This window comes from Protopterus annectens, chromosome 1.part1 (assembly GCF_019279795.1).
Source record: "Protopterus annectens isolate FY-2018-M chromosome 1.part1, PAN1.0, whole genome shotgun sequence".
Classification (NCBI taxonomy): Eukaryota; Metazoa; Chordata; order Ceratodontiformes; family Protopteridae; genus Protopterus; species Protopterus annectens.
The window spans coordinates 843933722-843957717 of NC_056726.1; the positions used below are offsets into that span (position 1 = coordinate 843933722).

Genomic DNA, 23996 nt, shown 5'->3' on the forward strand with positions numbered 1-23996 from the left:
CAAGTTCTGCATGGCCTCTAGAAATATATTACTTTTTTGACATACTACTTTTTTTTCGCTTACTTGATAAAAATGTCAGGCATTCAAAATGTATTTCTTAGATATTAGGTTGTTCCTACTTTCTACATACTCTTTCTCAGCTGTTTACTTGTTCTTTAGGGATCATTGGTAACTACAATGAAGGAGGTGCAACCTACTGGGTTTTTGGGAGTTCCTCGAGTTTGGGAGAAGATGCAAGAGAAGATGAAAGCAACCAGTGCCAAAGCATCAGTTTTAAAAAGAAAAGTAGCACAGTGGGCCCGAGGCGTTGGACTGCAGGCCAGCTACAATCTCATGAATAGGTAGGTTGTCTTATTTTTGTAATGTAATAGCTTTTGAATCAACAAATCCAACCACCAAAAACAAATTTGTTGGTTCTTGGTCCGTTGGATTTATTGTGGAGGCAGTTCCACTACAACGCTTGTTTTTAAAGAACAGTATTTTATTAAAAGTTGGTTTGTGGATGCTGCTGTTGTTCTTGTGACGTTTTTTGGGTTTTCTACAACAGCTTTTTGAATCAGGCAGGTGCGAAATCACAATACATTTAGTTTTTCCATCAGCTTCATCAATCACCCTTCCCTCTCTTTATACATCGTAGTCAGGATGTTGCATGTGACATCAGCTGCTGCCACCTACTTCCTTCCTTTGACAATCATGTTTGACTGTTACAGGTCTTGTCTTGCATATTCCACCTATCCCATTGCTTGGATGTACTTGTCTTGTCGTGCCTTGTTGTTCTGTCTTTCCCAAATTTGATTTACCAAATCATCGTCTATTTTTTTGTACATGTGACTGAACCACTATAATCTGTTTTGCTGCCCTTATTTGCAGTAGAGACTACTCGGTCTTAAGCTGTGATGTCATAATTTCTTTGTCTGTCCCACACTGGCCTTAAGCCACTGAAGTAGTCGATTCCAAAGGTATGGAGCCTAATTCTTAAATTATCTGAAGCTTGATGTTTAAAGATGCACCATAGGAAATGCTAGCAATCCCATACTTGCACAGTGCAGATCCTAAGTTAGTCAGTAGGCTTCAGTTAACTTCTTCAGCTAAGAAGGACACAAACTATGCAGAGCCAAAAGCACTAAAAATTTAAACCTAATCTGAAAACGAATAGTGAACTAGTAAAATCCCCAGAGCACAAGAGTGTACAGTAAGTAATTGAGAACTGGACTTTCGCAGTAGCTGCTACTGATGTATTCCAATGTCATGCATCATAAAGTAAAAGTCATTTCAGAAGTGAATGCACAGAGTTATCAAAGCATGTGTCACCCTCAGGCCTTATGCTTATTGCTGAAGCTGTTCAGATGAAGTCAAGATGATTTATACATGGCTGACACCTGATCCTGAAATGACAGTTTTTAAAGATAACAAAACAGTCACATACCTTGGAAGCAAGTTCCATCTTACTGCTACCATAAAAAATAAATAAAAATAGCAGAGCAGATGAATCCCTTGAAGTAGTATGCCCAGTCAAGGCTTTTAAAGGAGAGGTATAACTAGATGTCATCAGTATAATGCAGAGACAAGAGTCCTCCCCTTCTAGTAAGATTTCCTAGGGGCCACATAAACACTGAACAGTAATGGAGCCAGTATCAAGCCCTGTGGTACTCAACAATATAAGGAGTACACGCCAGAGGAGTTAAAATTTGACATAATTCTCTCTGTCCATTTTGATAGGCAGAAGGCAAAACAGTCAAAGGCAATATAGAAAAGACCACAGCAGGAACAAACATGCTCAGTCAAGATAAATACAGTCCCCATTGATGAAGCCTGCGAGATTAACTGGATCAGAAGAGAACAATAGCATTGCTGTAGCAAGATGATGTTCCACCCAAGTGAGGGGAGTCTGTTGTGTTGAGGGCAAAATCCAGCATTATAGGGTTTCATAAGCCCATGGACAGCAACTGAGATCCAAGCTGTGCATTAGCAATCTTCTCAGAGACTTTGCTTCGGGAAGCAAATTAAAAATACAGCCAAAGTTATTATAAAGACTTTACTGACAGCTTCTTGAACACCGAGATTAGCAGTTCATCATCACCATCATCATCATCAATTCACATTTCTCCATTTTTCTTCATCGGTTTTGGGTCTTCCATCACCTGTCACCATCTTTCTAGATTCAATGCAACTCTCCTACCTTCTATGGTCATGCCTGACTATCACAGGTCTCCTCTCAAGCATTCCATCCATCTCTTTGCTGGATGCTCTTGTTTCCTCTTGCATTCTCCCTGTCTCTCCCAAGTCTTCTTCACAAGATTGTCCACTGCTTTACTGTACATGTGCCCAAATCACTATAATATGTTTTCTTTGGCATCCTCTCTGCAATTGGAGCTACTTTGGTTTCTGCTCTGATGTCCTCATTTCTTTGTTTGTCCCACAGTAAGCCATCTTACCACCTATCTCAGGCATTTTATGTCCATCACCTTTCTCTCCCTCAACCGCCCTGCTTTCACTGCCAGGTTTCTGTACCATACAGTAGTACTGGATGCACTACTGCTTTCTACACCTTACTTTTCAGCTTTTTTGGTGTGCTTCTCTTGCATACTACCCGTGACACTCTGTGCCAGTTGGCTTCAGCCCCTCTGATTCTAGCTTTGACCTCCTCATCCAGACCTCCATTCTCTTCCACCCCCCACAGATATCTGAAACTGTTCACCTGTTCCACTTTTCCATTCTATCTCAGTTTTCGACTTTTTCCTGATTTCCTCCATTTGCTGTCATGACGACTGTCTTGTCTGTGCTCACTTTGTTCCCATTTGCCTTTATTTGTACCTTCCTTTCTCCTGTCATTTGCTGAAGTTCTTGTTCAGAGTCTGCTTGTAATGCCATATCATCTGCATACAGCAGCTTTGTTAATTTGTTCCCTCCAGCTTGTTTGCTAATGTCCATCACCAGTGTGAACAGCAGTGGGCACAGAGCTGAACCCTGATGCACATCCATTCACATTGGGAATCGTTCTGTGAGTCCAAACATTGTTTGTACTTGCATCATCAGGTCCTTGTACATTGTCTGAACTAAGTCTGTCAGTTTTTCCAGGACTTTTGAACCATCATAGAACTGACCAAGTAAGCTTTCTTGTGATCTTATCAAATGATCTGAAGTAGTTAACTTCATTTTATCTGCAACCTGTGGGTCTTCGGATCCATATCGGATCCGAGCCGGCAACTTTTCAATCATCTGCTCCAAGCTCCTCCCCCTTACCCATAACCCATCACCATCTCCTACCTATCCCCAGATCTCGTTTGCCACTTCGTGCATCAGCATCGTGGTCTCCGTAGCTCTGAGCATAGGGTTGTAGTAAGTGCCTTTTTGGTCCTTTTTTCGTGTATAGTGAGAGTGAGTTCTCAGTTAGTTCCCTTTCTTCCCCCAAACGCTTTTTCGTCGGTAAAAAAAAAAAAAAGTGGGGGGACCTCCATGCCCTTCTTTCATCAGATTTCTCCTTCCCCGATCCAGCCTGCAGTTTCGGGGTTTATGGATCCAAGGATCTTCGGAGCTGGGGGTTCATCACCGACGGTTCCTCCCGTTCGGATCCGAGCAACTCTCGGGGCCGAGGACGGGGAGTCTGATTTGAGGGAATCGAGGTGTATCCGGCTCCGACTTTGTCGGATCCGAGCCATTCCTTCAGAGCTCCGGCTACCCCAGCCTTGGCCCCGATCCTCATGGCAGACCCGGGGAGAGCTTCCTACTTGTTGGGTGCTAAGGAGGTGCGCACTCCATCGGCGTTCGACGTGGTGGAGAGGGTTCTCTACCAAGGGTCGAGACCCCAGCCTATTTCCTTGGATTCCACCCAGACTCCCTCAGATTCAGTTACGACTCACTTCAACTTGTCCCAGGGACAGCCCGTGCTAGAGGAGGCCCGGGTGGTTCCCCTGGAGGAACCCCCCCCCCCCCATGGCTCACGAACCCTTTTCTGAGAGTCCCACTGAAGAGGGTCCTCATAAGCACACATGTAAGAGGAGGCACCTGGACTCCCCCGCATCCTTGACAGGAGACACTGATTTAGATGAAAGAGAAGGTTCCCCCAGGTCACCTCCCGAGGATATCTCCTTTGGAGACATCATGGAGATCCTCCTCCAGAGGGGAGGGTGGTCAGCCCCAAAACCTTCTACGGATGAATCAGTATTCCTGGAGGCTTTTGGCATGGGCCCATCTATATCCTGGGTGTCCCCACCTGAGGATTCCTTAGTGGATCTTATTACCACGCGGGCATGGAAGGAGCCTGACACCATAGAGCCGATACCTAAACGCCTGGACAAGATTCTCTCTCCACCCTCAGACAGACAGTCCTGGTATAAAGGATCCCCCGTAGATGCTATGGTAGTTGCAGCAGCCACTAAGAGGGAACTGGCTCAGGAGAGTTCCTCGGTCCACCCTCCGGACAAAAATTACAGGACGGTGGATCGATTTGGGAAGCGAGTGTACTCTTCAGCGACATTTTCCATCCGAGAGCTGAACTAATTGGCACACGTTATATGACTGCAACGAGACCTAGTCACGGAGTTAGCTGAGTCGCCCCCCCAACGAGACCTCGTCACGGAGTTAGCTGAGTCGCCCCCAGAGTCTTTGTCGCCAGAGGACAAGCGTCTGTTCTCCGCGAAAATGTCGACTCTGAAGTCAGTATCAAGCACGTCTATGCGCCTCCTTTCATATGCTACGGAAGGAGCAGCTAGGGCTGCTGGGACTGGTGTGGCTTTGAGCTGACACGCTTGGCTTAGATTGTGTCAGTTTGTGGACCCCTTCAAGGCATCTTTCATGAATGCTCCCTTCGATGGTTCTTCTCTTTTTCAGAAGACCGTACGCGACACCCTTGTCCAGAGTGAAAAGGATGGGAAGACTTTGTCTGCCGTCGGACTCCGCTTCTCTAGCCCTCAAAGATCCTTTTCTAGGAATCAGAGAGGGCAAATGAAGATATGGTTCCAAAAATCATAGTTTTCCCGGGACTCTGAGGACAACTTGTCCCCTAGAGGCAGAGGGGGACAAGACTGACACCGCCCCAGAGGCAGAGGGGGATACAAGGAGCTTTGGGTCTAGGGAGCCCTTCTCGGACAGGCCCACGCAGCAGCCCTGAGTGGTTGCCTGGAGCCCTTCTCGGACAGGCCCACGCAGCAGCCCTGAGGGGTTGCCTGACTGTCCTACTCTGGAGGCAGTCAGGGGAAGATTATCATTACACCCAACGGCTTGGGAGTCCAAGAGGCTACACCATCCTGTTTGTTATCCCTCCCGTCCAACCAAAGCGCCTCCCAGATGTCCCACCCGCTCAAAGGGAGATGGCAGCGCTAGAGATTCCCAAGCTGCTTCACAAACAAGCCATCAAACCGGTCCCCCCTCCCCCGATCAGTCCAGATCAGGTGTTTACTCCAGGTTCTTTTTAGTGCCAAAAAAGACAGAGGACCCTCGGGCCCATTTTGGACCTGTCAGCCTTGAACCTGGCTGTCGCCAAGCAGCAATTCCAGATGGTCACTCTACAGTCCATTCTACCTTATCTTTGAGATTGCAACTGGATGTGCTCGATAGGCCTCCAGGACGCTTACTACCACACCAAGATTCGCAGAAGCTCCAGGAGATTCCTTCGCTTCCAGCTGGGAGCCAATCATTTCCAGTTGAGAGCCCTACCCTTCAGTCTCACCACAGCCCCCAGGGTGTTTACCAAGGTAATGGCAGTCGTAGCGACTCACCTGAGACTTCAGGGAATTCAGGTATTCCCTTAACTAGATGATTGGCTCCTCGCTGCTTCCATCAAGTGTCTTCTTTGCCTAGCCAGAGACTCCTTCCTTCATCTTGCAGACCGGCTAGGGATCACTATCAGTGTTTCCAAGTCCCTCTTGGATCCGGTGCAGATCTTGGACTTTATCGGGGCAAGGCTTGACACCCTTCGACTGAAAGTTTTCCTAACTCGAGACAGGGTCCAGAGCCTACGGGCCCATATATAGTAGTTCTCGGCCCCAGGTTACCGAAGGCGGGTGATGTTCTCAGAGCCCTGGGCTCTATGGCTGCAGTAATCTCTATCCTCCCCTGTGTGTGTCTTCACATGCATGTTTTTCAATGGACTCTAGCCGTACATTGGTCTTGGCTAGATCTTCCCATGGAATATCCAATTCAAATCAGCAAAACCTGCAGGGCGCCACTTCTTTGGTGGCTCCAGTCGCCAGAGCTCTTAGTGGAACGCCCATTTGTTTCACTCACAGCCCAAGCCACAGTGACCACGGACACCTTCCAGCTTGGGGGGGGGGGGGTGGTCCAAGGCACGTGGTCCCAGATCGAGACCAGATTGCACATTAGTGTTCTGGAGATGAGAGCAGTGCTTTTAGCGTTGCAAGCCTTCCACACTGTTCTTCCTCTAGGGACTATTGCAATTCAGTCAGACAACATGTTGGTTGTCTGGTACATCAACAAACAGGGAGGAACCAGATCTTTACCCTCTGTGTCGCAAGGCCATGAGAGTGTGGGAGTGGGTGATCTCCACCATTCAGTTTCTGATTGCAACGCACATCCTGGGATGCTTCATCATTTTAACGGACAGATTGAGTCGGCCTATTCTAATGCCATACGAGTGTTCTCTGAAACACTTGATAACGGAGGAGATCTTACTTGCGTGGGGTCAGCCTTGCTGCGATCTCTTCAGATCTCCTTCCAACGCGAAGTGCAATGAGTTCTTCGCTCTGATCCCCTCACCGGGGGATTCCCCCAGAGAAGCTCTGTTCCATGCTTGGCATCCCAGGTTACTGTACACTTATCCCCCGTTACCTCTCATTCCGAAATTTCTTCAGAAAGCTTGCCGACTGGGGTGCAAAGTGATCCTCATTGCCCTGTTCTGGCCTCATCAGGTGTGGTTCCCCTTCCTCTGGTCTCATGTTCTAGCTCCTCCTTGGATTCTGGATCCCTGCCCGGATCTCATCTCATCCCTTGGGCACTTGTCTGCCCAACCTGGAAACCTGGACAGCCTCAAGCTGACGGCTTGGTTGCTCCAGTTCCTTTGATTGCCAGGACTCCCAGTCTTTCATCTTCAGTAAAAGCTATTCTGGTGGCGTCCCATAAGACCTCTACTAGGACGATTTACTGCAGTAAATGGAAACGATTCTTTATTTGGTCTTCTCAGAGAAACCTGGATCCTTTACAGCCCCTGTTCCTGCAGTGTTGGATTTCTTAGCCAATATTTTTCAGCAAGGGGCTAGTTCCTCCACTGTGAAAGTACAACTGGCAGCTATTTCGAATTCCCATGTCGGCGAAAACATGAATGCTCTGGCCTCTTCTAGACTGTGTAAGGCTTTCCTTAAAGGCACCTTTCTTTTGCTTCCTCCAATTAAGGATTTTATCCCTCCTTGGGACCTTACCTTGGTTCTGCAGGCTTTAGTGATGCCCCCCTTTGAACCTGCAGCATCAGTAGATTTGAAGTTCTTATCCTGGAAGACAGCCTTCCTAGTGGCCATTATGTCGGCTAGGAGGGTTTCTGAGATTCAGGCTTTGTCTGCCGTGCCACCCTTGCTTGATCTTCCATAAGGACAGGGTTTCTCTCTGCACAAACCCTTCTTTCTTACCAAAAGTGGCTTCTGAGTCAAACATTAATCTGCCTGTTTTCTTTCCAAATTTTCAGAACAAGGGTGAATATAAACTGCATTTGTTAGATGTTCAGAGACAACTTTGTTTTTATTTACATAGAACAAAGCCCTTCCATAAGTCTGACCAGTTATTTGTGTCCTTTTCTAAACCCTTTCTGGGTAAAGCTATCTTTAGCTAAATGGATTACACAAAGTATTTTGCAAATTTACAAAGACAAAGGTCTGTTCCTGCCTGGTCCTGTTAAATCTCATTCTACCAGATCTATGGCGACTTCTGCTGCCTTTTGGTTTAGGGTTTCACTGGATGACATTTGTGCGGCAGCAACTTGGGCAAGGTCACATACCTTCATTTCTCATTATAAGTTGGATTTGATCTCCAGAGGGAGAGCATCCTTCGGCTCTGCGGTGCTCAGGAATATCCTTCCATGAGGGCCTCCCAGGAGTTTAAGTAGCTGGGGACTCTGTCCCACAAGTTGCAGATAAAATGAAGTTAACCACTTCAGATAAAGAAGACGTTCATCGTGTTTCACTGTTGCAGTCATTACACTTGGGTTATCCTGCTGGCAGGCGACCTGTAGTCGGCTCGAGTTCCAAAGTCTTGGTCCGGTGTCGGTTGCTGTCGCTCCTTCCCTAATGTCAGTGCGCCAGGGGTATAAAAGTTGCAACTGACGCCATTTTCTTCAGTCTTTCTTGCCGCGCGGTGCCCAAAGCATAAGCAGTTCGCAAGTGCCGGTCGGCCGACTCCTGAGATTTTCGAAATTGAGTTTCAGAACCGAAGTCTTCAATAAAGCTAAGTACCCCGTTGGGGAAACTTTTTCTTGCTCCAGACCAATGTCAGTAAAAGTTAATAATTGTATTTCTTGTGGGAAGCAAATACCTCATAAGGGCGTCCACTCTTACTGCATACCTTGCCTAGGCTCTGACCACGACGTCACTAGTTGTCTGTTTTCTCACTATTAAACGTCGGTTTGATTTTGCTTTTCATTATTTTGGACAAAGATTTAATTACATAATGCCGTCGGAACAACCGACGACCAGAATTTATAAAAAACGCAAAGACAAAGAAAAAGACAGGCATCCGAGGTCCAAAACCGACGACGAAGCCTCTTCTAGGCCAGTCGCCGGTTCGCCGGTTCTCAGTGAGGCGCTTTTGCAGCCCCTGACACCCGCTACCTCAGAGCCACAGGCCGCAACCAACAGCCACGTGGAGACACCTAGGCCTGTGGAAACTCAAGGTATTGGGCCTACGGAAAATATACCCTCAGATGGGTCCGGAGACACTGAGCAGGCAACAGCTTCTGAGGGTGTTTTCAGACCTTCACAGCTTACAATTAAAGCTACTACAGCAGCAAAGGCAAAGTCAAAAACACCTTTAAAGACAAAGAAACAAGTGCAACATTCTACAGAACAGTCATCCATGCCTAAGAAACAGATGCTTAAATTGGCTGAAGACCTTATTACTTTAATCAGGGGCTTCCATCCCCCTCCTGACAAAAGGCCTAGGCAAGACACTGATTATGATTCCTCTGATCAGGTTTCCATTTCATCTGATTCTTCCTCTGACCAGGGCTATTCTTTCCCTTCCTATGAGGACTCTGATGCTGAAGTGTCTATTCCTTCTGCCTCACCGCCTGAAGATTACTCTTTTGGGGAAATCCTGCACACCATGAGGGAACATTTCCATTGGGATAGCCAGGATTACTCAGAATCCAAGAAAAGGCTCAGATATTTCCTCCTATTGCCTCAGCACAGGCCCTTGGCTATCCCCCCTGTGCTTGATATTGTTGATGATGTTTTCTCTGAATCCAGGCTATCTCCAGACTCTTTACCCCCTGCACCAGTAAAGCCAGACAGGTACTACGGGGTCCCTGACTCTCATAAATTTCTTTACAAAAACCCCGCTGCGGACCCAGAAACTATTTCTCAGGGTCCAAAAGGGGTGAAAGCAGGGTCCAAAAGGGGTGAAAGCTTCCAGTGCCAAAAATCCTGTCCCCTCAGATAGGGATTCCAGAGCTCTGTACAGATGGGGGAAAAAAGTTTACACTTCTGCTACTTTAGCTGTAAGAGCTCTAAACTGTCAGTTTCACATGCTTAAATATCAGCAGTATCTCTTGTTAAAGCAGAAAATGGTTACAAATGTAGAAGGTCCTGACAGTAAAGAAATGCAGGATTTATTGCATGCAGTTGAACAGGTGGGAAAGCATACTCTGCAATGTGGTTTTGATTCATTAGAGGCTTCTTGTAGAGCCGCAGTTACAGGCTCAGTTATTCTAAGACATGCTTGGTTAAAAGAACAAAGTTTACCTGGCCATGTTAAAATGAAATTATTGGATGCTCCACTACAGCATGATACTTTGTTTGGTGTTAAGGCAGAAGAGGTTTTAAAGAAAATGGAGGATAAAGCAAAGTCAATGCGAACTGTGAAAGATTTCTTACAGGTTCAGCCACCTAGATTTAGCAGGAACTGGCCTTCAAAAAATTGGTCCTTTCCAGTGTCAGACAGGCCACAAAGGCAGATACAGACGCCCAAGAGGCAGATCTCAGCCCCAAGGCTCTTACAGACCTAAACAACGGGGTGCTTCAGCCCCCAAAGGAGGAGAAGACAAATCACAACCTTATAGAAAACAGTCACAATTACTTCCCTCTGCAAACGCCAAGCTCTCAACAGTTAACAGCACCCCTAGGGGGAAAGCTAGCACTTTTCTCAAAAAATTGGCACATGATCACTCAAGACAAATGGGTGTTGAATATAGTTTCTCAAAGGTACAGGTTCCACTTCCACACGCTTCCAAAACCAAAAGGTATGCCAAACCTGCCACAAAACCAATGGGCAGAGGCACAAAAACAGATTGCAGCTCTTATGGATATGGGAGCTATTCAAAATGTCCCACAAAAAGAACAGGGCCAAGGATTTTACTCACAACTTTTCCTAGTACCCAGAAAGGACAAAGCATGGAGACCAATACTGGACCTGTCAATCCTAAATACTTTCCTGGATGTTCCAAAATTCAAAATGTTAACACTACAACAACTCTTGCCCATATTGGGCAAAGAGGCTTGGCTAGTTACTTTGGATCTCAAGGAGGCATACCTGCATGTTCCAATCAGGCAATCGTGCAGAAGATACCTCAGATTCATAGCAGGCTCACTGCATTATCAATTCTCTGCACTGCCCTTTGGCTCATCTACTGCACCCAGGGTCTTCACAAAATGCCTGGCACCAGTAATTGAATTTTGCAGACAAAAAGGAATTCAGATATACCCCTACTTGGACGACTGCCTTATTCAAGCAGAGAGCAAAGACATTCTTCTAAAGCATCTGGCGTTTGTAAAGAGATTACTAATTTGCCTAGGGTACACAGTAAATGAAAATAAATGAAAACTAGTGCCCTCTCAAGAGATAATATTCCTGGGTACAAGCTTGAACACAACTACCAGATGGCTTACCTCATGCCAGACAAACAAAGGCAACTGACTCATTACTTTCAAATGATGGCAACAAGGACCCAGCTCCCTGCAAGAAAAATTCTGCAGGCCCTGGGTTTCATGGCATCTTGCATTCTACAAATTCCATATGACAAACTGCATATGAGGAAACTACAATGGTACACCAAGAAAATGAACTTTGACCAAAAAACACACCAAATCCTCGGAAGAATCAGTCAGACCCAGACAATATACCACTTTGAGTAAAATACAGCCCTTCGGCTCGCAAACCACACGGTATCTAAAAAGTGTTTGGACTCAGCATTGTCACAGCCTAGAGACAATCATAACCTTGATTCCCTGCCTACAACAGGAGTTTCGATGGTGGTCCCAGGCCTGTCACCACAACAAGGGACAGCCTTTCACCTTACCTACAGCCAGGCAGATAATAACAACAGATGCATTGGATTACGCCTGGGGAGCACATATGGCAGGAAAATGCATTCAGGGCACGTGGCCCAAGGAACAAATGCATCTTCACATCAATCAAAAAGAGATGCTAGCTATACAGAATGCCCTGACAGCCTTCAAGGACCTGATACACCCAGGACAATTATTAATAAAGACAGACAATACCACAGTTATGTGGTACATAAACAAACAAGAGGGCACACATTCCTACCCCCTATGCAGACAAGCCATGATTTTGTGGAACACAACACTGACTTAACAGGTACATCTGCAAGCACAATTCCGGCCAGGAACAAAAAATACACTGGCAGACGAACTAAGCAGAAATCTCATGGATCCTCACGAATGGAAGCTAAATCCACAAGTGTTCAACATGATAACAAGGGAATGGGGACGCCCAAACATAGATCTTTTTGCCTCCCCTCACAATTGCCAATTACAGAGATTTTGCACAAGGACTTATCACTCTCAAGCATGGAAAGTGGATGCTCTATCTTTCAACTGGAAAAATCTGATAGTGTATGCCTTCCCACCGATGCCTCTTCTCACCAAGGTGCTTCTAAAAGTCAGACAAGAGAGGCCAAAAATTATCCTGATTGCACCAGACTGGCCACGCCAGCACTGGTACCCAATCTTAAAGACTTTGTCCCAAGGCCCGCCTTGGCCTCTACCTCAAATTCCTCATCATCTGACACAGCAAAACAATCGGATTCTGCACAGTCAACTCAGAACCTTAAACCTGGCAGAATGGCAGATAATGTAGCCACTCAGACTGCACCTCTCTCTAAAGCTGTTATGAATGTTATTTTGAAAGCCAGGAGACCCAGCACTAGGAAATCTTATGTGGACAAATGGAAAAGATTCTGTGCTTGGAACCACTCAGAAGAACTCAACCCACTGGTTCCTAATATGCCTCAGATTTTACAATACCTGACTGAGACGTTGGACAAAGGCCTATCTTTTTCTTCTATTAAAATCCATGCCTCTGCCATTTCAACTCATTATAATACAGATCCTCCTATTTTTTCACATCCTCTACTACGACAGTACCTCAGAGGGGCAAAGAATATAAGACCCCCTAGGAGAGCACCAGTACCTACTTGGGACCTCAATTTTGTTTTAGAAAAATTAACACTGCCTCCTTTTGAACCAGCCAGCACAGCTGATCTAAAATTCTTGTCTTGGAAAACTGCTTTGCTCCTAGCAATAACTTCAGCAAGAAGAGTTTCAGAGTTACAGGCATTGATGGCTGTGGAACCTATCTTCATTTTTCACCAGGACTGGGTTTCTCTAAGGACGAACCCAACATTCATGCCAAAAGTGGTCTCCAATGTGGCCTTAAACCAAACTTTTCATTTGCCCACCTTCTACCCAAATCCCCAGAATAAAGGGGAAAGACTTCTGCACTCTTTGGATATACACAGGCAGCTACGATTTTACTTGGACAAAACAAAAGCTTGAGCTGAGCAACTGTTTGTAGCATATGCTGCAGGATCACAAGGAAAACCTATTACAAGGCAGACAATCTCCAAATGGGTAGGGCACTGCATCCGCTTCTGTTATGCACAACATGGCAAATCTGTGCCTAAGGGCATTAGGCCTCATTCAACCAAAGCAGCAGCCACTTCAGCAGCCGTCCTCAGAGGGGTACCAACCAAAGACATATTAGAAGCTGCCACCTGGAGCTCAGTGCACACTTTTACCAAGCACTACCACCTACCTCTCTACTCCAAATCCAGAGCAGGCTTTGCCACTGAAGTTCTGCAGGGCTTATTAGCCTCGCCAAATCCAATCTAGACCCAGCCACCCTACCTCAGCTTTGGGATTCTACCCAAGTGTAATGACTGCAACAGTGAAACACGATGAACATAGTACAGTTGTGTACCTACCATAAATGTAGATGTTCAAGTGTATTCACTGTTGCAGTCCCGGTTACCCACCCACCATCCCCCTTTTTTTGCTGGGACTGTTCTGTACTTCTCTATTCTATACAACCTATGTGTTGTATTTGCTTTTAGAATAAAGAAAATGTTTTTTGTGATATATGCATGGTTGTTTGGCATATTTTTATCTTTACAGCCTTCATATCTGGGGGCACCTGACATCTGGGGCAAGAAAAAGTGAAGAAAATGGCGTCTGTTGCAACTTTTATACCCCTGGCGCACTGACGTCAGGGAAGGAGTGACAGCAACCGACACCGGACCAAGACTTTGGAACTCGGGCCGACTACGGGTCGCCTGCCAGCAGGATCCAAGTGTAATGACTGCAACAGTGAATACACTCAAACGTCTACATTTATGGTAGGTACACAACTGTACTTTATGTACTCACCATAATGTTCCATCTGAGTAGTTACACTTCATTTTTCTGCAACCGTCCCACCCTCCTTCCCCCGAACCTGCTCATGGTTTATTGTAAAGTTGAGTTGCTGATTAGTTTGAGTAGTGGCAAACTCGATCTGAGGGAAGTTAGGAGATGGTGATGGGTTATGGGTAAGGGGGAGGAGTTTGGAGCTCGGAGCAGATGCTTGAAAAGTTGCTGGATCTGATATGGATCCAAAGACCCACAGGTTGCAGAAAAATGAAGTGCAACTACTCAGATGGAACGTTATGGTGAGTACATAACTTCTTTTTTTATCCAAGTCTAGGAATCCCCAGTTGGATTCTTTCCTCATCTTTAGATTCTTCTCAACTATATGTCCAACTGCAGACATTGGGTCAGTTGTGCTGCATCCTAATCTGAATACAAATTACTTGTCCCCCAACTTATTTTGTACTGCTCTGTGTAATCATTTATCACTCACCCTCTCCATACTTTCAGGCAGTGTGATAGGAGGTTGATATCTATGTACTGCTTACAGTTTTGAATTCCCCTTTGTTTTGGTATACTGGTGCTAGAATGCTTACTATCCAGTCATATGGAATACTGCTATGAGTACCGTCTGGAGCCATTTCTCCCCTAACTCACACAATATCTTGATCATGTCTGACATGACTTCATCTGAGCTGCTACTGTCCCTGACTGCAGTCTTTGAGGACTGACATTAGCAATGTCTCATTTAAACAATATGAAAATATCCCTGACTTCACAGAAGTTCACCTTTGTTATAGTTCTTAATTACCTAAGCACTCCATAACAACTTTAAGCCAAACAATGTAGTATAACAAAGAAGTTATTTAGCAAACTAAATATAAAAATTGATTCAATTTACTCAGGATGAGTTTTCAGTGAGTCAAACCAAGTAATTCAGATATGGCAACAAAAATAAAGTAAAATAAATTAGTGCTGTAACTGTCAGTGCCACTTAAAAGCATGTACTGCAAACTTTTAATGTATAAAATATCTAAATGGCCACTTTGCAGATGAGGCAGGATTGTAAAATATACAGATTTTAAGCCATAAACGTAAATCAGTCTACAGCATCAGCCCCATTAAAGATGGTAGCATTAATATGAATCCAAAAAGCAGAAAGAGTAGAGTAGAACTAACGATGGCGCCAGGTTAAAACAAAAAGGTTTTATTGCAAATGTAAGTGCTAATATTAATTATGTAATTGTATAATTGCTTTTATCAGGGAAGGAAGTGATGTAGATGTTATAAAAAGGGAGATTTTTAAGCTGTGTTTGAACATCTGAGGAAGCAGTTATTTTAACTGTGAAAGCACTAACATTTTGTAATAAAAGCTTTTTGTTTTAACCTGGAGCTATCGTATAGTTCTACTCTACTCTTTCTGCTTTTTGGATTCATCCTTGTGTTGAGTAGAGCTTTTATCCTGAGGTACTGGATTTCTGTGGATATGGTAGCATTAATAACTGGAAAGCTGCCAGGAGATCACAATAATATAATATATTTTATCATAATGAAAAGTTTAAAAGTTTTTGTTGAGTAGCCACTGCAAAAATTAAGTTTCCATGGCAGGCATCAGTCCAGAGGACATGCAGATAGCTCATCCATACTCTAGAGTTGATAAAAAGTAAAACCTATTGTTGGTTCATTTCAAAAAGCAAGTAAGTAGCTCATCCACACTCAGGATACACCAAGTTGAGAAATCTTGGTGCATATCACAACACAGAATTTAAGCTGTAACACTAATTAAACTGTAAATATGTCAAGTCTTAAAATGTGATCGAAAAAGAGTAATGCCTCACTGCCATAAGCTAATATGGTCCAAGGTTTAGAAGATAAATGGGAACGGAATATCAGTGGTCAGTGGGAGTAACTCGATAACATGCTTGTTTTTGGTGATGGAAGATCAGAGAATTATGGGTTCACTCCAGATGATTGAATTAATTTTTAAGTTACTGACACAGAAGTGGATTATGGGGGGGGGGGGGGGTACTGCACTCCTGAGTATGCCATCCATCAGATTAGATGTTAAACTGAGATGCAATCTGCTTTAGTTGGTGGTAGCTCAGACGGATGTCAAGGATCCAATGGCACTTATCAAAAAGAGTAGGAGTCCTTTATTTACACAGCATAAACCACATTATTTACATATTTACAAAATGTACATATTTACAGGCACATATATACACATCTTCATTTTTATTATTTATCATTTTTCTTTTAACGCCGTCATTGTTATTTTCCCATAATTGACACCAATCCTTCTTCCACAACCATAATCTAATTGTTCTCAATAATCTGCCAAAATTCATTTTCTATTAAACAAAATTTCATTCAACCTTCATTCCAGATAACACATAGTACATAAAGTAAATTCCTACACACACTGAGCTGAGTGGAGGAAGGGCATTGACTACAACTCTGATCTGAGATGTTGTTGTTTTTCTTTCGGCTTTTCCCGGTTAGGGGTCACCACAGCGGAACTCCGGTCCGCTAATGATTGGCAGTCGATTTTTATGATGCCGAGGTGTAAGCCCAATGCCCAGCCTTCAACGAAGGCGCTCCCATTCACGCATATCTTTCAAACGCCATTCGACCGCAGAGAGCTGAGATATATAACAATAAGTATCCTTTTTTTGCTTATTTTTACTAGTTATTGCTTCTAGTAATTTATATCTAGCACGTTTTATTGCCTGCTACATACTTTTTACTTTATTTTATTGCTATTAACTAATCTGCATGGTTAAACTAAAATTGTCTGTCTTACAGGGCCTGAAAAATAAGGTTTTTATTGTCAAACTGTTTGTAAAGCTTTTTAGCTAGTTTCACTGTGTGAAAGGTATTAATGGGAAATGTTCTCTACTTAAGCACCTGTTTGTTTGTTCCGATTTCCTGCCAAGGAGTGTATCATATAACTGATTTGTTTGCAGTTAAAAGCATTCTGTAGAGTCTCATTGCTCCTTTATCTGTTTAAACATTTTCATTTTGTGGCTCACTGCTGTACTTTTTCTGTGATAAACATTTCTGTAGTGTTTGCTGTCTAAAAGAGTGTAGGCTAGTAGCTGTGTTTACTGTCTAAAAGAGTGCAGGCTAGTACCCCACCCTTCCTTCCTGTTGATGTCTTACTGTTATACTTGGTGGATTTGCAGTTGCCCGCCCCTACTGTAAATTTGATCTGGGACACTCCTCCCAGTCTAGTGTCATTAGCTCATTGTACCTAATACAGAGGAACATTTGAGAAGACCACCCCACTTGCTTTCCTAACCCTGAATTAGCTTCTGCTTCTCCTGTCTCCCTTACCTTTACAAAAAAAAAAAAAAAAAAAAAAAAACTTTGCTAGAATCTCCCTGTGTTCTGCTTAATTGTAACAAAAAAAATTATGCTTGTTTCCTGCCTTTCCTGTAACTAGTCTAGTCTAGATACAGATTTGTTGTAGCCAGGACTGTTTGTAAGCTTCTGAGCCCCCCAAGCCTGTCTGTGTTGGAGGGAAGCCTGCTAGCTTATCAGTGGGAGTGGTATGCACTAGGTAACCTATCTACAACATAAGGAGTGGTTTCTGGCCCAAAAATTGTAGTTATTGGGCGTTTGGGCAGTTTTTCCATCTCTCTCAACTTCCTGATTTAAAAGCCTGCATTTGCACTTGTTTCCCCCCGCTTCCTGTAATTAGTCTAGTCCAGATGCAGATTTGCTGTATCCAGGACGATTTGTAAGCTCTTGAGCCCCCCCAAACCTTTCTGTGTTGGAGGGAAGCCTTATAGCTTATCAGTGGGAGTGGTAAGCACTAAGTAACCTATCTACCACATAAGGAGTGGTTCTGGTTCAGAAATTGTAGTTATTGGCTGTTTGGGCAGTTTTTCCATTTCTCTCAACTTTCTGATTTAAAAGCCCGCATTTGCACTTGTTTCTTTCCTGTAACTAGTCTAGTTCAGATACAGATTCGTAGTTTTAGCACTTGAATTGGCTTATTCGTGCTCAGCCCTTGTTCAGAACTTGTTGTAAGGACTAAATAAGCTACAAATTACTACAGCACTCAACGTTCCTCATTACCTAGAGGAAAACAGTTTTTGTACTTACTTTCCTCACTTGTTTATAGAAAAACAGCTCTTGTAGAAAAATATTTTTTTATTTGGGCATGTCCAAGGGTCAGCTCCCATTTTTCTCTCCTGTCTATCTGATAAATCTGGGCATCTTGAGGCAATGTAGCAACTGCCTCATGTACACAGACAACCTTCTCCTCCTACCACCCAACACTATAACCTGTGAGAGATGCACTTATCTAGCCAAACTGGAGGTAAAACTCTCTCCAACCAAGAGTGAACTTGACAGTCAGAGGAGAATTTAAACACTTGCACCACACCACACTCATCATATAGTCCCACTAAACCTACACCACCAAAATCCACACATAGACATACAACATAATTTGCGGAGGCTCTCAATAATAATCTGCTCAAGCAACAGAGACCTTCAAAGCAGAAATGCAAGCAACCTCCACCCCCCCAACACTACCCAAATGACACACAGCCCACGGAGTCAGTGTGCCACTCAACCACAGCCCATAAGGCAAAACAACTTACCCAACACACTAGTTAAAGGTGACTCTATAGTCAGGCACACTGATGTCCCACTCACCAGGCTAAACAAGGAGAAGGTTACTGTCAGCTGCCAGGATCCGCCACATAACCCATGCACTTAGGCCACTTCACAACAAGTACAAATATGACTCTATCATTGTCCATGTTTATGTGAATGACCCTGAGACGTACCTCCCTGGACTACATGAAAAGAGACATAGAAGAGCTCTCCGATCTTGTGGCCCAGGCAGGTATGACCCTAGCCCTGAGTAGCATCCTGCCATCGCCCAGAAAGATACCGCAGTACAAGGACAAAATGATTGACCAACAGTTGGCTAAGCTTCTGGTGTCATTCTAAGGAGATCCAGTATCTCTCTGCCTGGGATGACATGGTCGACAGAGCATGATGCTTTGCCAGAGATGACCTACACCTGTCACCCCTGGGATTCCGGATACTGGCTAAGGCTCTTGCCACCCCTATAGTGCCTTTTTTTAAGCAAGGTGGTTCAAATGACAAATTCACCTCCGTAACAGGAACAGGCAAGCAAAAACTGAGAGTAATGCTACTCAATGCTAGAAGTCTAAATATCAAAATGCACTCCCTCTAGCCACTCCTTAAAATGGAGAACATCGATATCTGTGCAGTGACTGAGACCTGGTTCAAGGCTGCAGAGAGCACCCCTGTATTACCAGGTTATAACTCATACCACACTTTTTGGCCATCTTACCTGGACCAGAACACCAAAGACGGAGGTGTGTCCATATTCATTAAGGATATCCACACCTCCAGGCTAGTTGCTCAGCATAATACATCCGAGGTTATCCAAGTGAAACTAACTCTGGGCAAAACTGCAATCCAAATTGTAGCTTGCTACAGATCCCCCAGGATTCCCACTCCTGTTTTTGTGATATACTGAAAAATATTAGGGTTCAACCAAGCACCCTAATAATGGGCAATTTCAACTACCCCAACATTAACTGGGAAAACTACTCATGTATCGACTCCTTCGCTCAATGCTTCCTGGAATTCATAAATTCCAATGCCCTGAATCAACTTATCCACACCCCTACCAAAAGCAACAATATCCTAGACCTAGTCATTACCAGCATGAGTGACCAGTGTTCCACACCTGAAGTCAACTCCTCGTTGGTCAGATCCGACCATAAGCTAATCACCCTAGATATCCACATCCCGCCCCCACCCCCCATTAAGGAAACCACGGTAAAAAATTTCTCCAAAGCTAACTTCATGCTTCTTAAGACAGAAGTGGCAAACTTCATGACACCCATGCAGATGGACAATACAGTTACGACTGCTGAATCCTGCACAAATGCACTCTATAAGCACTTGCATGGCTTGTGCTATCCCAAAACAGAACCAAGACACTATCCTCCAAAAAAAGGAAGGCAATCTGGTGGTCCCATGCCATAAACAAACTCTACAACAGAAGGAAGAAACTGTTGCAAAAGAGAGTAAAATCCCATGAGTGGAGGAGCTGCCTGGTCAGCCTCAGTAAGAAGCTGAGATCCCTTATAAGATCCTCCAAAGCTAGCTACAAAACCAAAATTGCCACTGATTCTAGGGACAACCACAAAGCATTCTATAGCAATGTCAGGAATCTCAATAGCTGCATCCAGATCTGCTCTGAGTTACAGCACAACGGCATGAAAATTACAGACTCAACTGATATTGCCAACATCCTGGCAGATAGGTTCAGTGCTAACTTTACCCCCCCCCTCACACCCCCTAAAGGGCCCATATCTATACAGGAAGAATGCAGAGTCTCTGTAATCACGACTATGCAGGTAAAAGCTGCACTCTTTAAAGCCAAAAACACAGCATCCATGGGACCGGACAACATCCCAGGCTGCGTTTTACATGAACTTCAGAATGAACTGGCTCCTCACCTAAGCACCTTGTTCATTCATAGCCTCACATCAGGCTTTGTACCCACTGAATGGCGCAGAGCAACAGTTATTCCACTTTACAAAGGGGGAGCCACCACTGATCCCGGGAACTATCGCCCTATTAGCCTGATGAGCCTGGCCTGTAAGGCCATGTAACTTATCATGGAACTCATAAACAAAGGCATTGGTAACCTCCAAACTCTGGACGCCACCCAGTTTGGGTTTGTGAAAGGCAGATCATGCCTCCTGAACCTGATCAACTTCTTTGAGGCAGTCACTAAAGCCGTAGATGAGGGTAAGGTGGTTCACACAGCTTATCTTGACCTCGCCAAGGCTTTTGACACCATCCCCCATTCTGGAATTATAGCTAAACTCACTAAACTAGGTATAAATCCCTACGTCACAAGATGGGTTGCCAACTGGCTCACTGAAAGAACCCACACTGTAAAAGTTGCAGACTTCAGATCTGACTTCAAACCAGTGACAAGTGGAATCCACAGGGTTCAGTCCTGCAACCTCTCCTGTTTGGTATCTACTTCTTTGAAGTACAGGCCAACACAGAAGGCCTTTGGCTAATGAAGTTCACAGATGACTGCAAACTAGGAGCAATAGTAGAGTCCCCAAACGATAATGGACATCCTACAGAAGGGCCTCACTGAGACAGATGCCTGGTGTCAGAGCCATGGCCTCAAGCTCAATGCCAAAAAGTGCATGGTCATCCCCTTTGGTAAAAACTCTGTACCCATGAACTACCACATAGGCGGCAGTCTACTTAACTCCAAATATGTGATGAGACCTTGGGGCTCAGGTGGACAGTGGTCTATCCTTTGATAATCACATCACCACAGTAGTCAGGAAAACCTTCTACGCGGCACACCTCATCACAAAAGGGTTCTCATCCAGGAAAAAAGAGATCATTGTTCCCCTCTACTCGACACTCATTAAGACCCATTGTAGAGTACAACGCCCCTTTTGGAATGTACCTTACAAGACATCTGCAGCAGCTGGAAAGGCCACAGAAGTACCTCACAAAGAGGATTACTGGCCTCAAACAGATGCCCTACACTGACAGTCTCAAAAAATTCTAGTTTTACTCCACAGCATATCGCCTACTCAGAGATGATCTCTATCTAGCATGTTAAGCTATGTCAAACCCAGAACTGTTGGACATGCTACACCTAAAGAAATCCCAATCCCTTCAAGCTACATGCTCTAGGGACCTAAACCTTGTCACCACAATAAACAGGACATGCTGGAGGGATAGATTCCTACCCCAGAGACTTCCCATACTCTGGAACAAGCTACCCATCTATGTTAAGCAAAGTTCCTCATTAGCACTCTTCAAGAAAAATCTTGATGAGTGGATGGGAAATAGGAAATACACCCCGGGATCACTTCTGTGGCTCTGCTTGACAGGGGCACAGGAAAATAACTTTCTTGGGTGGCATAAGCCAGGGCACCTTGTTGGCTAGGCTTATTTAAGCCCTTGGGCCGATAGCCTAGTACCTACCTATGAACCTATTACTCTTCTCACATATTCTTTGTTTTTGTTCTTATAATATCCATGACTAATCATATTCATGCCTATATTTTTTGCCATTAATGGTCTCAAAAATGTTTTCTTCACACAACTTTTTCCAGATTTTCACAACTCTTTTATACTTCAAAAAAACTGTTGTCTCTCGACCCCACAAAATAAACACACTTTTTCAACTTTAATTTTATGTGGCATATTCTCCTTTACTGGTAACTTATTTATTACCAGTCTCCATAGGAAATCCTGACATTCTACTATTCTGGTACACCACTTTTTTCTGACTTTAATGGCTTTAATCACATCTTCTGGTAAATTTTCCCATGGATTTACACATTAATAATATTTCATGATGTTATTATAACACAACCTTCTCTTTTTGTCTAGATCAATTTTTATTTTCCATGTTTGTATTTTTTCTTGATAATATTTAATTTCATTTACATATTATATTTCTCTTTTTCTTATTCTCATAATTTTCCAGAACATTTTGTACTTGTATTTAAACATTCTCACTATTAATTTCTCATTCTTTTCCTTTACCCACTTTAATAGTCAATACAAATTTAAAGAAACAGAAAAAAACAACTGGATTTAGTTACCTCAATCCCCCTTCATCTTCTCTCATATGCAGCATACCTCTTTTCACTGCGTTTAATCCTAAACCAATATGTAAGAAAACACTAATTGCACAATTTCAGTTTTTTTTTCATATTTTTGTGGGATCACATAAACATTTGACATTTATGTTATTTTTCCCACCAATGCAGAATTCGCCAGATAAACATTTTTCCTGAATGCTAATCTATATGTCATCCACAAAAGACTTAGTTTTGTCATTTATCAAACGCTCTCACTGCATCATAACTACATAATTTTTTGAAAATGTTATCCCTAGCAAAGGCACTACATTCATTGACAAATGCCAGACCTTCAGTTTTCATTAGATCACCCAACCCTTACTTTTATCTTTAATCAATGTCATCCACATTTCCTTTAAACATCCATTCAGACAAAGCAACATGTCACTCATCCATATTTTGATCTTAGCAACTACAATTGTATCATCTGCATATGTCAAAACTACTGGAATCACTACCTCCTTTGCATCTCAGCATTTTTCATTTCATAAGCTATTTCACTCACTATCACATTCATTACAAGTGCAAACAGTATTCCACTCATGCTACATCCTTGTCTTATACCACATTTCATGCTCATATCTTTACTCAGCCACCCATTCGCTAACACTCTCACCCTGTTATTTTGATATGCTGACACATTCCTAATTACCTGTTCCATACTTCTCCATAACACCCTACAAAGCATCGTGTCCTAATGTATCAAATACCTTATTACCTAATATGTTTCATAGCTTTCCCATCACAATTTCTCTCAAACCAATAATTAATAATTCCTCACATTCTTTCCCTTCCCTTTTATACTAAATATATATATATATATATATATATATATATATATATATATATATATATATGGGTATGAATCACTTCACCTAAAACTCATTTCACCAAGACCAAATCACCTAAAGTTAATTTCACCTAAGACTCATTTCACTGACAAGTAGTACTCTAAAGCAAGTCAATGGTATATGTCCTTTTCCCCACTGTAGTGTGATCCTGATGTTAGTATATATATTAAGGGGGGGGGGTGGGGGGCATAGCCCCCCACCTAGTTGGCTTTTACCAAATAATGTAAAACAAAACCAGACACCATAAAACCAAAGTAAGTGGGGGGCTTCGCCCACCACCTCCCCCTAATTATATATACTAACACCAGGATAGCACTACAGTGGGGAAAAGGACATATACCTTTGAGTTGCCTTATTGTACTACTTGTCAGTGAAATGAGTTTTAGGTGAAATGAACTTTAGGTGATTTTAGCTGATTACCAGAAAGGCTCATCCAGACTCTGCTACACTTTGCTGTGAAGGAAAGGTTAGTTTGCTGTTATTTTTTGTATTTCTGTATTGCCTTTCTATATTTTGAATACTGTAGTTTGTTTTCTTTACCTTGTGTTTTGCTTGCATTCTGTTTAACAGCATATTAAAACTTCAAAAGAGACCACAGCTCTCTCTGTTCTGAGTCAGGCAGAATTTTTCCCCTCCCTTCCTCCCAC

The 23996-nt window shown here is 43.5% G+C and overlaps 1 protein-coding gene across 6 annotated transcripts in view; it reads left to right on the forward strand.

The window, feature by feature from the left end:
• The window catches only part of LOC122807733 (long-chain-fatty-acid--CoA ligase ACSBG2-like), a 1512114-nt gene that overhangs the window by 1228808 nt on the left and 259310 nt on the right, over window positions 1-23996 (forward strand). For all 6 annotated transcript variants that reach the window (XM_044078719.1, XM_044078754.1, XM_044078736.1 and 3 more), the window contains one exon: window positions 160-341. In XM_044078719.1, the coding sequence (XP_043934654.1) occupies window positions 160-341 (182 nt within the window). The remainder of the gene's footprint in view (window positions 1-159; window positions 342-23996) is intronic.